The sequence below is a fragment of the Apodemus sylvaticus genome, chromosome 23 (genome assembly GCF_947179515.1).
Source record: "Apodemus sylvaticus chromosome 23, mApoSyl1.1, whole genome shotgun sequence".
Taxonomy (NCBI): Eukaryota; Metazoa; Chordata; class Mammalia; order Rodentia; family Muridae; genus Apodemus; species Apodemus sylvaticus.
The window spans coordinates 37,207,427-37,223,744 of NC_067494.1; the positions used below are offsets into that span (position 1 = coordinate 37,207,427).

Sequence of the window (16,318 nt, forward strand, 5' to 3'; positions counted from 1 at the left end):
CTCCTTCGCGTCCTAGGACTTCATTATATGTGAAATGTTTGTCTCACCTCAGAGGATGTGGCAAGAGTGAAATAAACACAGTGCATTTAGAAAAGAGAAAAAAAAAAAAGCTTCACATGCCAACTGTGTGGCCAATGAGGTAGGAAGGAAACAGGCTCCCTGGAGCTGGTGCTTACAGCAAATTTGGAGCCACTTGATGTGAGCTTGGGAACAAAATTTCTGTTCTTTGTGAGCACCAAAGAGAACTGCCGAGTCATTCTCTCTCCAACCCCTTGTCTGATGACTTAAAAGACCACTCAACTCGGGGCTAGAGAGGGAGATCAGTTGGTAAAGGCCCTTGCTGCTAAGCCTGCCAAACTGGGTTTGAACTCTAGAAGAGAGAATCAATCAATCCTCTCATGTTGTCCTACTGACCTCCAGGTACCAGTTGTAGATGCGAATACTAGAAAAATGTGATACAATACTCAACTGACTTGACTCAGGACCTCCCTATTGCTTCTGAAGACATCTGCTGCTACACTCGAAAGCTCCTTCGAGGTACAGATTGCAATTCAAAATGGCACAACTCACCACAGACTTTTCAATTTACACTTGGGATTCTTCAGAGCCTCACACAGTGACTTTGCCCCGGCGGATCCAATGCGATTTAGTCCCAGATCCAAGTGTTCCAGGCTCAGTGTTTGTTGGAGCATCTTTGACAGATAAAGGCAACCATTGCTGGTGATGTTACAGGACCACAGTCTGGAAAAACCACATACACAGGGACAAAAATCAGAAAACAAGCACCTCAGTCCATTCTGGGGTGAAGTACCCAAGCTACTACTTTCAAGTTATTGGTTCCAGTCAAGTTTAGAGACATTGTGATAAATGATATTGGAATGAAATCAGAGTGGGTTTCTGTTGGGCCTTATTTGGTCAGATACTGAGGCCTAGTGAGGGAGCCTCAGCCTTTGCTCGAGTTTAGAGACCTGTCTCGGTCACTTCCATACTGGAGTGACTCATCACAACCTGCTTAAGCCTACTTTTGCCTAGCTACTGCTAATTTCAAATAACTTTGTTGGCCCTGTCGGTCACTCCTTACCCTCCCCATCACCCTTCCCTGCCTCCTGTGTCATCTCACCCCACAAAAAAATCCCTATCTCCCTCCTCAACCCTATATAAACAAGTGACTGATACAATAAAATGAGTTCCTGACCATCCTGTTTCAGGGCCAGAGAGACTGGGCTGGACCGGCTTCTCATTCACACATACACACATGTATGTGTATATGTGTATGGGTGTATGTGTTTGTGTACATATATACACACACACACACACATATATATATATGAAATTCTCAAATAAATAAGTAAATAAAATTAATTGGTATGCCTGCTATTGTCTACCTGTGGAGAGAAGACAACAAAGACCCTAGAGGAGAATGAAAAGGACATATCATTTAATGGATACAGTTTCCAACCATCTTTTAAATACTTATGCTCATAGGTAAATGCAACTCTTATCCCACAACAGAGAAACCATTCAATTTGTAGTACTTGATGGATGGGGCATAGATCATCGCTACGTTCCTAGCATAGTGCCTGTATGCAGGAGTTGCTTCATAAATGCTGACAATTACTTCATGACTGTGTTTGGTGATATTAGGAGGTAGTGAGTTTCCTGTGATTTTTTTTTGGGGGGGGAGGGGACTAGGGTCTCACTCTGTAGCACAGGCTGTGATCCTCCTGCCTTTGACTTCCAAATGCTGAGTTTACAGGCATGTGCCTTCCTGCCAGTATTGATGATAGTGTCTTCTAACATAACTATAGGGTCAAGGTTTGGCTAGTTAGGTGGATAGGGTCTTCATGGCTTTGGACTTCTGCGTTTGGTTGGATACTTAGTGTATTATTAGGGCGTTCTTTCCTTCCATCTACCAAGTAGTTATCAGACCCTGGCTGTTTAACATTATTGCAAAGGTTAAAACCACAGAAGCTGACAGCTACTACTCTTCCTCTCTTTACTTCCTCCGTCCTCCACTGTTTCTTCCTTTCATGGTGTTGAGGAGGGAACTACAGACCTTATACACAAACCTCACTATTTACTGTCAACTTGACAGAGGCTAGAGTCATCTGGGAAAAAGAAACCTTAATAGAGACAGTAACTCCATAAGATTGTCTTGTAGGCAAGTCTGTAAGGATTTTTCTTAATTGATTGTTGATGTGGGAAGGCCCCAGCCACTGTGGGTGGTGCCACTCCTGGGAGGTAGTACTGGGTGGCATCAAAAAACCAAAGTGAACTATCCAGTAAGTAGAGCTCCTTCTATGACCTCTGCATCAAATCCTGCATCCAGGTCCTGCCTTGGCTTCTGTTCAAGATGGATTACAAGATGTAGCATGAAGCAAACCCTTTCCTCCCCAAGCTGCTGCTTATCATAGCATTTATTACAGTAATCGGAAGCAATGAGAACCAACTGTACTGTGACCCTCATCCCAACAGAGCCAGTGTTTAAATGTTGGCAGTGACCTCTCTGTCACCCGGTAGAGTAGTGTTGTCAGTGCTAAACACAATCTCTGTGGTACAGCCCCATTCTTCTTTGGAAACTAATGCTATGAAACTTCTCTTTGCAACACAATAAGAGACAACTGCAGAACATCACAACCAATGAAACTTCAGAGTTTTGGAGCCCAGTTTCAAAGGATGTATCTTCAAACAACTCCCTGTGCCTGAGGGTCAGGGAAGATTACAGAAGAGGGTGTGGAAAGATCCATAGAGTCAGAGGGTCGGGAAGCCTACTATGAAATTGTATCTCCTGGTAATGTCAGAGGCTACACTCAAAGTCTCACCAACATGACTTCCCAAACATGAGCTAAATAAATAAGGATGATATTAATGAGAAGGCAAGACTTGATAAGGAAAATCCCCTGAGGCCTCAACACTACACAAATAGGCAACTGAGGAAAGCTGGGAGCAATAGAGGTGGTCTATCCCCAGGGACCAGTGCCAAGTGATCAGCCCTGAACACATACCTACAAATAACATATAGTATCAACCAGAGACATTTGGTAAAGTTTGGAGGTAAGAAATGGAAGGGAGAAATATTGTTAATTATATTTTAATCTCAAAAAATTATCTTAAAATAGAATGGACCCTACAGATTCCAGAATTAAAACTAGGGTCATATTGAGCTTGTCAATTCCATCTCTACCCAACCATGTATACTTTTATGTTACATAGCGCTAAAAACACAGACTTGAAGAGGATGTTAGGCTGGGCTTGGTGGAACAGTACTTGGCAGTCTGAAACAGGATTGTTTTGAATATAAAGCCAGCCTGGGAGTCACAGCAAGATTCTGTCTTATGAAAGGACAGAGCTGGAGCATGGGGAGGAGCACTGTGAGGATGGAGAGGAGCGCCATGAGGATGGAGAGGAGGGCTAGAAACAGTGTCTTCTGGACGTGACATGCTGCAGTACACATGAAGTCACAGCAGCCATGGTTATCTCCAGAAGACCGAGTCAGGGAAAAGTACTACATATGGGGGAGGGCTTCTGAGGACCGTCTCCTCTTACTACTAAAAACTTCATAGTTGACTGCTAGAGAAAGTAGCCTCACCATTCTTTGAGAGGTGCCTACTGGTAGGTTGTCCTTCCCCCAAGGGGATGATCCCACACCTGAGTTCGTGCCAACAGTACTACTTGGACTCAATGGGTCATACTTTACAAAAACATTAAAAGCAGAAGTAAAAAAAAAAAAAGACTCCAGGTATGGGGGCACATCCTTATGATCCAGGTACTTGGTAGGAGAAGGATCAGGAAGTTTAAAGTCTGGTACACAGTGAATTCTAGGCCAGCCTGGGATATATAAGACACCATGTCAACCAAAACTAAAACCAAGACCAAAAGGGAAGTCAGACCTGGAAACCAGATCTTCTTCTCATTTCCCTATAGAATATTACCATTACATATTCTATAATGGTGGAGATACTGAAGCTAGGACTTTCCTTAGGCTATATGTAACTATTACCACTGGGGTGCATCCCCAGCCAATACTGTTGTTATAGTCTATCACTCACCTGGAAGATCTTAGCATAGCATTTGTGGTAGTTAACATAACCATGATCCCCCCTCACCCTCCCCCCCCCCGTGTCTCTCTCTCTCTCACACACATACACACACACACACACACACACACACACACACACACCCGCAATGCCTGCAGGCTGAGGAGACTTACACTAGGGTCTGTAGTTTGCTCTCAGGGCAGCTTAAACTTTCACACAGGTTTTTCACTCCGTTATCCCCGAGTTCATTCTTGGCCAGGTTGAGGTGTGTCAGAGTCTGGCTGAGCATCAGAATTAAAGAGAGGTCCTTGCAACAGGCTTCAGTAAGAAGGCAGTTCTCCAACCTGCGGATGAAGCACACAGCTGGACCAACAGTAAGTCTAGGAAGGGGAAAGGCTCACGGGGCCCTGCTCAACTCAACTGTTGTCTATGAAGAGACTTTAGAAGAGGGAATTACTCTCCTTAGTTGTGTCTCAGGCTTCCACACACAGCTATAAACCCACAGCCTCACACATAGCCCTGGTTATCTTGGTGGGTCATCAAATAATATGAATAGGTATAAATGAGAGAGAGATTTGTCGGGAGAGAGCGCTTTGGCCAGAAGGTGGGTATGAGAATGCCAGTATGCATGGTGCATAGATACGAAAGTGTTAAAAATTCCCACCTAAGACAAAAACCCCAAACCAAGTTAAACTAAACAAATTACACATCGATTAAGACAGGAAAGGGCATTTCCAGCTGTCTCCAGAAGATAAACTCCTTATGTTCTTGTTGATTTCTACCACAAAGTCATGATCACATGAGGGATTCAGACTTAGGAAAGCAATCTAAGACTTCCTAAGACTAAGCCAGCTAAAATCCAACATGGGTGGGGAAGGGGCTCGTGCTGAGGACCAATTGGCAGGTGATGGTTTCCAGGGTAGGCAAAGTCAAGTCTATTTCAAGGATGTGTCTCCTGAGAGGTGGCCCATACTCCCATCTTACCCCATGTACAGTAAGTAGACTCAGTGGGTTTAAGCAAACCCTCCTCAGTGGGAGGGACTGGTGAAGAGATGGAAGAAATTCAGAGGAGAGAAAATGGGGGTGAGTTTTATCAAGTGACACACAGACATATGCACAGACATATGGTCCATCCCATATACAGTCACCAAACCCAGACACTGTTGTGGATGCCGACAAGTGCTTGCTGACAGGAGCCTGATTTAGCTTCTCCTGAGAGGCTTTGCCAGAGCCTGACAAATACAGAGGTGGGTGCTCCTAGCTAACCATTGGACTGAGCACAAGGTCCCCAATGGAGGAGCTTGCAACTCCATAGGAGGAACAATATGAACCAACCAGTACTCCCAGAGTTCCCAGGGACTAAACCACCAACTAAAGAGTACACATGGAGGGACCCATAGCTCCAGCTGCATATGTAGCAGAAGATGGCCTTGTTGGACATCAATGAGAGGAGAGGTCCTTGGTCCTGAGAAGGCTCAATGCCCCAGTGTGGGGGAATGCTAGGACAGGGAAGTGGGAGTGGGTGGGTTGGTGAGCAGAAGGGATGAGATAGTTTTCAGAGGGGAAACCAGGAAAGGGGTTATTTGAAATGTAAATAAAATATCTGCAGGGCAGTGATGGCTCACGCCTTTAATCCCAGCACTTGGGAGACAGAGGCAGGCAGATTTCTGAGTTTGAGGCCAGCCTGGTCTACAGAGTGAATTCCAGGACAGCCAGGGAAACCCTATCTTGAAAAAACAAACAAAAATATATCTAATAAAAAAAAAGAAAATGTTAAAAGTCAAATAAAATTCAAGATTCTCAACAAAAAGGAGATCACTCAGCAAAATGAGTAATGCACAGTCAAAAACCTTAGAAGCAGGTCAGGTGTCTGTGTGTGTGGCTGGACTCATTGTTGGGAAGAAACTTATTTCAAGTACTGCCATTTCATTTTCAGACTCTGTTTAACCATGGGGTGAAATTCAAGGTCCCAGGTCCTAGAGGAACTGGGGACTTCCCAATAGCTGAATGGCTTCTATTATAAGGAGGCAGTTGTCTGAGTTCAGACAACTCAAGGGTAACTTCTCCATCTTACTGGCAGGGTCAAACTAAGTTCATGTTCCCAGGCCCAGCAATTAAATCCTAACTTGATCAGTAAAAAACTCTTGCTCAATCCCTTATGTCAAAATATGATGTCTTCTACATCCAGTGCACCCCACTGCCTCTTACTCTGTGGTCTCACATCCTTTAAATATGCTGTGTAATTTCTCTTCAGGGTCTCAGTTTAGCTTCTGAGGTCTGTTGTGTGGCCCTGATTACAATACATTTTTGTCATCTGCATTGACTAGAAGAGTTTTGTTGGACTTACGTTGGATTTAAGTGGACCCCACAACTATATGGGTTGCCTTGTACGTGTGACGTCAACCATGCCTCTATAGCTCAGTGTCCAAAGTGATGTCCCATAGGAAGAGAGGACATACTCACGATACCCTCTGCAGTTTGCACTTTGGTTGCTTCCAAGCCTTACATAGCAGCTTTGCACCCTTGTTCAAGAGACTGTTGTCTGTGAGATCCAGATATATCAGGGATTGATTGACTTTCAGGGCTAGGAAGAAGTCATCCCATTTCTGATCTGCGGTAGAACACAATCTCAGGCTGTGGATGAAATGAGAGCAAGTATGTTCTGAATGGTCCAGAGAAATGTTGTAGGTAGGATAGCTGCTCTTGAAGTTGTGACTGAGTTCAGTAAGTATATAGCAAGCCAAAGTGAGAAAGCTAATTGAAAGAGATAGTAGAACATCAAATCACGCTTACATAAAGCGAGCAGAAACTGACTGTGACTATTTGAAGGGATCGGATTGTTTCTGACCAAGCTTGTTCTCCTTGGATGAACTCCCACAGACAGACTTTTGAGTATCTTTCCTATTGTAGGAATGAATGGTTTACTTCCTAGCTGTTCAAAGGCACAATGTTTATACTCTTTGGCCATTTTTTGTGTTCTCCTTCCCTTGGTGAGTCCAAAAACCATGGTCTAAATTGCCTAAGTTCACCAAGTTTCATAGCATTCAGGAGGTGCAGGCAGGCAGATCTCTGTGGGGGCACAGGCTAATATGGTCTACACAGTATGTTCCAGGCTAGCCGGAACTACACAGTGATGCCCTGTTTCCAATTCATTTTTTAATTCTTTTAATATAAAAACAGATATCTTATCCACATCCTCTCCTACTAATTCCTACTGCCAACTCAACAGAGTTCCACCCCAAATTCATGTTCCCTTTTATCCCTACCCTTACCTGAAGAGGTATTAGCCATCAGTGCCAGCTGGGAGAGGGAGAGTAACTTTTCCTTTGGTGTTGTGACCACTGGGAGGTTGTCCCTGCCTCAAGGACAGCTCCATACCCACAGGCATACATGTATTGCTAATTGCCTTGCCATACATTTATGAATATAAAGATATAGTTTGAGACATGGTTTATCTATGTATCCATGACTGACCTCAAACTCATTATGTATAGCAGGCTAGCCTTTAGATCTACCTGCTGCTGCCTCTCAAGTCCTTGGATCAAAGGTATGCACCACCCAAGCCAGCTTCATAGATTATCTGAGACTGATGAGTCTCACGATGTGGATCTCAAGTTCCAATCCTCTTGCTTCAGTCTCCCCAGTCCCATGATTATAGGCAAGTGACATATCTCCAATCTCACGTTGGAAATAATTATATCTGAACATCGAATGTTTTAAGTTGATAACCCACACGCAATGACATGTCACATAGCTAAAACATACTAAACATACTAAGACATACTAAAGATGAGGAGTCTCTCCCTTTGAGCTACACTGTAACTACATAACCAAATTACATCAAGGTATCAGCATATCATGTACACTGCCAATTGCTTCCAAAAATTACATACATTGAACTTAAATGAAATTTCCTTTCATTTTGGGCATTAGCTTATTCATTTAAGGTGAAAATTGAGTCTCAAATATTCAAGTTATATACTCCCCTCCCCCAGATAATTCTCTCAGGAAAAGAAAAAAAAGGGTCATTTTCCATGGATAGTATTCACAGCAATTACAATTTATCTCATGATTTGTTTTACCTCACGTTCCAGTCCTTATGGATTGTATGTTATTGCCTTTTTATTGACAAGAAGACCTAGAGAAATGGGTGAATATCACATACCTGGAAACACATTGAATGGTTTGTGGCCTTACACTGTGTCCCTGCTACTGCTGCTGGTTCAAATGTGGTCATGTTAGGATCCATGGACCACGGGATGGGGGTGGTGGTATAAGCAGTAAGACCATCCCAACAGCTGATATCCCAGTCAAGAGTGATGCCAGGGAAGGGCTTAACTGATGGTATGGAACAAGTTTGCTGGGAGAAGGGGGTCTTCAAGCTTATGTTGAATGATAACCTAAGAAGAGTATAACTACAACCACCATAAGAAAATTAAAGCTGTTACTTAAACTCTAGGAGTGTCATATAGAGTTGTTTAAGTTGTTCAGAGCTCGGGGAAGGTGAGGACTGATTTTTCTGTCTTCTAGTCTATGTGCTCTGAATGTTGTTGTTGTTCTCATGTTTGTTCTGTCTGTCTGTCTGTCTCTCAGCATAAGCAATTTTATTATTATGGCAAGAGACAGAAAAGAAGCTCAAAAGTCCGGGAGAATGAATGGAAATATGGGGCTTCTGGGGGTTGGGGGCTAAAGGGGAATCTCTAGACAGTCCCAGAGACCTAGGATGTGAGTCTCCCTGGTCTCAATGTGGGTGATCTTAGCAGGAGATGGAACCTGAAGAGACCACCTCCAGTAGACAGGGACCCCCAGTGGAGGGATGGGACATCAAGCCACCTTCAAAAATTTTGACTCACAACTGTTCCGGTCCAAAAGAAATTCAGGGACAAAAATGGAGCAGAGACTGAAGGAATGGCCAACCAGAGCCTGGCTCAACTTGGGATCCACCCTGTGGGTAGGCACCAAACCCTGACACTATCACTGATGCTATGGTGTGCTTGCAGACAGGGGCCTAGCATGGCTGTCCTCTGAAAGGCTCTACCAGGAACTGACTGCGACAGATGCAGATTCTTACAGCCAACCATTGGACTGAGGTTGGGGACCCCCTAAGGAAGAGTTAGGGGAAGGACTGAAGAAGCTGAAGGCGATAACAAGCCCATAGGAAGACCAACAGTGTCAACTAATATGAACCCTTGGGAGGTCCCAGATATTAAGTCACCAACCAAAGAGCAGAGACGGGACTGGTCTGTCTGTGGCCTCCAGCACATGTGTTAGCAGAGGACTGCTTTGTCTAGCCTCACACCGGGCATGCCTGAGGGTGAGGCATCACCCTCTCAGAGGTGAATGGGAGGAGGGATGGGGTAAAGAACTCTGGGAGGGGACAACATTTTGGGTGTAAATAAAACAATTAATTAGAAAATAAGAAATCTGAGGTGTAAGTAAAACAATTCATTAGAAAATAAGAAATCTTTCCCTCTAACTTAGATTTGCTATATAGAAAGACCCAAGATAGTTTTATATGACCAGACTTTTAGGGGATGAAGAGACAGACCTGAGAAACTTCAGGTTGCAGGCTGGGTTTTCCAGAACCTCACGTAGTGAGGGAAGAAAGCTGTTGAGGTTACCACCTTGCAGGGTCAGATGGGTGATGGCTTCATAACCATTAAAACAGAGGCACAATTTACCATACGCATCATCTGGGAAAATATTTTTGAGGCTGAAGAAAAGAATACAAAAGAGATCTTGAATGCTGGTGAGATGGCTCAGGAAAGAGACATACTTGACACCACACCTGTCACCTTCCGTTTGATCCCAGTCAAATGAAAAGAACCAGTTCTAACCAATTGTCCTGTGGCCTCCCACTCATACAAATATATACCTCACATTCCTCTCCACGCAATTATAAATATAATTCAAATTTCAAAAGAGCTGTTTTTTGAGTTTCTATTACCTCTACTGTACAATAAACAGAAGCAAAGGAATACGGTATGCTTACATTTTAGCTCCCTCAAGGTAAGCCACCCCTTTCTTCACTGTTGACAAAGTTGTATTTAGGCCATACAACTCTGTTTTGCGTTGGGTACACCTTGTCAGATAATCATCCCAACCAAAATAATTAGCATTTCTATCTCTTAAAGCTACCTTTTTTTTCCCCACTTCATAGCTACAAACCTATACCACCCCTGAAAATGTCAAGAAACATGTTGATTTGGGGGAGATGTTTTTTTTGTTGTTGTTGTTGTTTGTTTGGTGCAACCATATGATAATCTTTTATTTTTAACTATGTGACAGTGTCAGTCTAGGTATGGGTATGAGTGAGTGGGTATATGCTTGTGTGAGTACAGCTGCCATCAGATTCCAGAAGGCTGTATCAGGTTCTCTGGACATAGCGTTACAAGAAAATGGATGGAAGATCCTATTGTGCCAAGTATGCCATTTGTGTGAGTGAGTAAGAGAATACAGAAGATCTATGTTCTCGTGTTATGTGGTGTAATCTGACAGGTAGATTGTCAGAAGTCTGAAACCAACCTGGTCTACAGACAAGCTGTTGGAAAACCAGGGCTACGTAGACCCTCTCATATAACATACATAGATCTCACAAAACCACCTAAACCACCCCCTCCAAACCGTCAGCTCTTCTCAGAAAATATGGAGTATATAATATTGATATTATAACATTACAGCATATGATATTTCCAGATCTTACTCATCTCAACAAGCTTTGTTTCGATGGTCCAACATAGAAACTATCCTTGAAACCCTTGTGACTTATATCTTCCTAGATTTCAATCTTCTAGGCACACAATCTACAGATTAATTTCAAGTAAGAGTGAAACGTTTCCCACACTCTGCCCTCATGCATTTAAGTTACAGGCTTAACTTTTCCCCTGCCAATATTTTGACACAATTTTATTCCAATTTCATTAACTTGTGTACATGTTTTTGGTAATGGAGACACACACACACACACTGCCCGGTTGACTTTCTATGCTCATGCCTCAAGCACATTGCTGTCTTTGTCTTTCTACATCAGTGGTTTTCAACTTGGCATGACTCTGTGTCCCCTGGGGAACACTAGACGATACTTGGATATCTGTAGACACTGAGATTTATCTTATGACTGGAGGCAGAAAGTGCTGTTGATATCTGGCATGTGGAGGCCAGGGCGGGACACTGCTTACCATTCTATAATATGTAGACCAACCAACCTTCCTCCCTCCAACAAATATATCACCCAAGTTCCCACAGAGGTTGGGGACTCTGTTCTATTTAGAGCCCAATGGTCTCCATAGCAGGATTCAAACTCTCTGGGATCTTGATTTTTCTTATGGTATTTGTGGCTATCAAAGCTGTATCATGCATTAACACTGAGGTTACTATGTGAATCTTCTCTAGATAAACTTAATGGCAGGGCTATCTAAATTCGGTGTCTTGGATACCTGGTTTGAGCCTGGGAAATGAGTTTGAGGATTTTTTTTCCAGCACTCTATAATTGTGAGCGCTTTGGTTTTATGGTGTGTGTGTGTGGGGGGGGGGGGCTTTCCTCTGGAGATGAGCTCCTACTTACACCACTTTCTGGAGACAACAGGAAGCAGAGGGCAGCTTTTCACAAAGAATCTCCAGTGCGGCGCTGTCGAGGAAGCTTTCGTGGATGTCTAGAAAGGCCAGTTTCTCATTTAGATTAAATGTGTCACAAAGGTCTGACCAGAGAGTTAGCATGCGTTGCACATCCGGGGACCTATGAAAACCAAGAGGTGAATTTTCATTTCTACATGTTATTCACGTGTGCTTGCACGCTCCTGTGAATCTTCCAGCACACCTTCTACCTTTTGCTTGAGGAGGCAGAATCTCTCATTGGTTTGCAACTGCACTAAGGAGGCGAGGCCAGCAGGTATTTAAGCTTCCAGAGATCCACCTTCCTCCACCCTCCACCTTTCTGGCACTGAGGTTGCAGGCATTCGCAACCTTGTAGTTTTGTGCAGGTTCTGAGGATCTAGACACAGTTATTTGCGCTTGTCTCACTGTAAGTGATTTAAGGACTGGGCTTTAAGGATTAGGACATCTTCACAGTTTCTACAAAAGATTTTGAAACTTGTCTATCAGCAGCCAAATGGATGGTTGCTATGACGTTTTCCTGTATACTTTGTTCTTCCTGGCTTATCTTGACTCGCCTGCCTGCTTCTTTTTCATGCAACATATATATTCTATTACCTGCAGTTCTTCTTTTCTCTTAAGGGTGCTTCCCATCTCATGGCCCTGGGTCTACTGTGCTTCTCTGTTGCATGTGATTAAATACCATGACCAAAAAGCCACTTGTGGAGTGAAGGTTTTATTTTGCAGTTTTTGGTCCTGATCACAGTTCATGACTGAGGAACTGAAGTACAGGCCATGGAGGAATACTGATCACCGGCTTGCTCGATCTGTTTTCTATATGCTCCCCCTCCCTCCAGGAACACTAGCCTAGGAATAAGACCACCCACAGTAGGCTGGGCCCTTCCATATCAATATCAACCAAAAAATGCCCCGCAGACTTGCTTACAAGCCAATTTCTCATCTGATGCTTTCCTCTCACAAAACTCTAGTTTTATGTTCATATCACAAAAATTAATCAGTACCCTCTTGAATAGTTTCATAACCTAACCTTACTCATGTATATACACCCATGCATAAAAAAACATGAAAATCTAGAATCAGTTTGAAAGAGAAAATGGTATGTATCTGCCTTCTTTGGTTAGTAACTTCCAAATTCATTCATGTTCCTGGAACTGTTATAATTTCAATACAGAACACGGTTTCTTTACAGAATAATAATATTTAGTCATTTGCAGCACCACAGAGGACATGATATAAAGTGAAGTAAGCTAAACCAGACAGGTGATTACTGTCATATATAGCAACTTAAAAAAGACAAATATATTGAAATAGTGCTTTGAGGTTAAGAAAAGGTTAAGGCATGCTAGGGAGGAATGTACGGCTTTGAAAATTTATAATTTGTGGAGTGTGAGGTTTTGCCTGAATTAACACCTATGTACATGTGGGCAAGAAGAAGGTGTTATAGTCCCTGAAACTGGACTTATAAACAGTTGTAAACCACCATGCAGATTCTGGGAATTGAACCCAGCTCCTCTGGCTGACCAGCAAGTGCTCCTATTGCTCAGCTGTCTTTCCAGGCCCTCAAAATACCTTTAATTTCCATTTTCACAATGGCTAATGATATCATATACTTAGGAAAAGTAGAAAAGCATCTGTAAGTGGGTAAAACAAAAAAAAAATGCTTTAAGGATTATTTATTTAGAGAATAGCACTCAGAGAAGAGAACCTTTAGCCCAATGGTAGTATGCATGTGGGATATTCATTCGAAGCTGTGGTTATTCCCCGCCCCCCAGCCCCGAGAAGTTTTCTCTATATAGCCCTGGATGTCCTAGAACTCACGCTATAGACCAGGCTGGCCTCGAACTCAGAAACCCGCCTACCTCTGCCTCCCAAGGGCTGGGATTAAAGGCGTGTGCCACCACTGCCCAGAAGCTGTGTTTGATCTCACTGGTGAGCACAGCAAATAGTTTTTATATTAGCAAGCAATACAGAGTAAGGCCTTCAAGTGGAACATATTTAATCAAATCTCATTTTACAAAGCAAAAATAAAAAGGGGGGGAAGACAACAGAGCACATATAAACGTGAGGACAGGCAAGGTGGTTCACTGGGAAAAGGTGCTTGCTGCCATGCCTGATGAATTCAATGTCTAGGATACATGAGATTCAAGGAGACACTGGTTTTGTTAAGCTATCCTCTGACTTTTGCTCACACACACGTAAATGAGTTTAATAAAAACATGTGTGCTATAAACGTGGAAGTAGGGATACCCACGAGTGAAAGGGTTTAAACATAAACGGTGGGCAGGGAGGTGATAGGTACAGGCAGGAGAACCCACTGTGTGTGAAAATGCTGTAGGGAGAGTAAACAAATGCTCACCGGGAGAGAGGAGACCCTAGGACCTAAGATGTCTGACTCTCAGGCTAGCATCCTTAATTATACCATCATTCTCACTTTTGTTATTAATTAGGGAGGAAGATGAGCAGGTACAAGAGGTCCTGCCCTGCCCTACAGAGAAAGAGAGACGTCAGCCTCTAAATACACACGGGAGGAGTTGGAGGATGGAAGTACCGTTCAGAAGCGTGCAAGGAAAATAGGGTTCTTACCTTTGACATCTAGCTAAGGACTCCAGCGCCGCACCGTTCTCTGCGAAGACCGCCTTTTCTACTTGCAGGGACAGTGTCTGCACGTTCTGCGAGTTCTTGAGGCAGAATGAAGCATGGATGAGGTCCCTGTCTGTTTTCAAATGCAAGGAGATTTCCTCAAAGGCGGCCATGGCTTCCTTCACAAACTCTTCCTCCTGAGATTCATAGAGGCAGGACAAGGCGTCTTGCATATTCATCAGTAATAAGAAGGGTTTGTTTCCCTTTGACTTACACTCCAGGAATTTTCTCTTGACCTCGGCTGATATTTGGCAGCCAAAAATGGTCTCCAGCTCTTGAATATGAGTCTCGTTCAGGAGGCCAAATATAAATGGCAGCACTCCAGACAGGTCGGGGTTTTTTAATCTTGTTTCCTTCGAAAGAATATTCTGTATACTATATTTAGAGACATCCTTGCTTTCCCACTCAAGCTCCTGAACAAATAATATGGCAGCCAGGAGCTGATGGATACCGAGGCTGGTGAAAGAGAGACAGTTTGTACTGGAACCGTCCTTAAAGAGGATGTGCCTGTACACCACAGGATGCAATTGATTCGGGTTCAATTGTAATTTCAAGAAATCTTCTTCTCGGAGTATGGGCACCTGCTCCAAAAGACTATCGGCAGCCAGGATACATATTTTCTTGAATAACATTTGGAGTTCCTTGTCGAGGCGGCCCTCACAGGTTTCTGGTGAGAAGACTTTGCAGAGGAAGTTCAGGAACATAGAGGTGTGGGTCTGACATGTAAGAGCCAGGTCTTCCCCCTTCTTTATCCCTAGCTCCAGACAGAGGCAGAATACCCCACATGCAGCAGGAAGCGAGGCCATTTGGAAAAGATCGGCATTGCATCTCACTTCCTTAAAAGCTCTCAGTGCCTTTCCCTCACCTTCGTCGTCCTCCTCCTCATCTTCAAAGTATTTCTGAAAGTATTCCAGCTTTTCTTGGTCCAAGAATCCCTGAGTTTCTACTAGGAGAGGCCGATTCATTATGGTGATGATGCGGCACAAAGCCCGTGTCCGTGTGGTGACCAGCAGGAGGGCATGAGGCGCCATCTTCCTGTTCAGCAAACTGCCCAGCAAGACCTCTACTGGCTTCACTGTATTCCAATCATCACAGAGGTCACGGATCAGAGCTCCTGCTGGGAATGTCAGCTCGTCGAAACCATCCATCACAATTAATAAGTTCTGTCCCAGGGCTAGAGCACGCATCACACAGTTCCTCCAGGAGGGATTATCCATGGAGAGGAGTTGGGAAAACGCGCAAGGCTTGCGGTTCATAACCTCCCTGCAGCTGATATAGAAGGCACACGGGAAAATCTGCGCCTGCTTACACTCTGACCAGTCTAGCATTAGCCTTTTTGCCATGGCGGTTTTTCCAGAGCCTGGCGGGCCATGCAGCACAATGGTGTGAGCAAACGGTGCAGTTTCGTCCGGGTTACACAGCGACAAGAGTATCCTGTAGCTCTCAGTAGTCACGTACATCTCTTTATTACATTTAGGCCAGAAGGTCTTCCATTTTTCTGTATATATTTTCTTCCATTCCCTCTTTTGCTTGTGTTCTTTGCCATTGATGATGGGGCAGGGGATAGACAGAACATGGTTGGTTATCGTGGAAAAAAAAATGTCTTCTATAAAGTAGAAAAGGAAAATGGCGAATTCGGCTCTTAACGAGCAACTTTGATCCACATTTATTTCACCAAGGTCTTATATTTTTATGCAAATATTCTTTTTAAAAAGAGTCCAATTAGAAAGAATTTAAAAAGCTTTAATTATGAACACATGAGTGTGTGTGTGTGTGGGGGGGGGTATGGACATGTGAGTGCAGTACTCATAGATGCCAGAGGAGGCCTTTGGATTCCCTGGAGTGGAACTACAGGTAGTTGTGAGTGGCCTGTTATGGGTTCTGGGACCCAAACTCCGGTCTTTTGCAAGAACAGCATGCATTTCTTACTCCAGAACCATCTCACTAGCCCCTATTTATTTTAGCCTAAGGAAATGAAAATTAGGGAAAATTGCTTCTACTATGGAAACGTAACTTCTTTGTTTAGACTG

General features: G+C 43.6%; 1 protein-coding gene across 3 annotated transcripts in view; it reads right to left on the minus strand.

Annotated features, from left to right (window-relative positions):
- Positions 1-16,318, minus strand: part of Nlrp2 (NLR family pyrin domain containing 2) — a 58,884-nt gene that overhangs the window by 9,762 nt on the left and 32,804 nt on the right. For all 3 annotated transcript variants that reach the window (XM_052169856.1, XM_052169855.1, XM_052169857.1), the window contains exons 5-10: positions 14,232-15,825; positions 11,602-11,772; positions 9,586-9,750; positions 6,501-6,671; positions 4,211-4,381; positions 571-741 (exon numbers count right to left, since the gene is read on the minus strand). In XM_052169856.1, the coding sequence (XP_052025816.1) occupies positions 571-741; positions 4,211-4,381; positions 6,501-6,671; positions 9,586-9,750; positions 11,602-11,772; positions 14,232-15,825 (2,443 nt within the window). The remainder of the gene's footprint in view (positions 1-570; positions 742-4,210; positions 4,382-6,500; positions 6,672-9,585; positions 9,751-11,601; positions 11,773-14,231; positions 15,826-16,318) is intronic.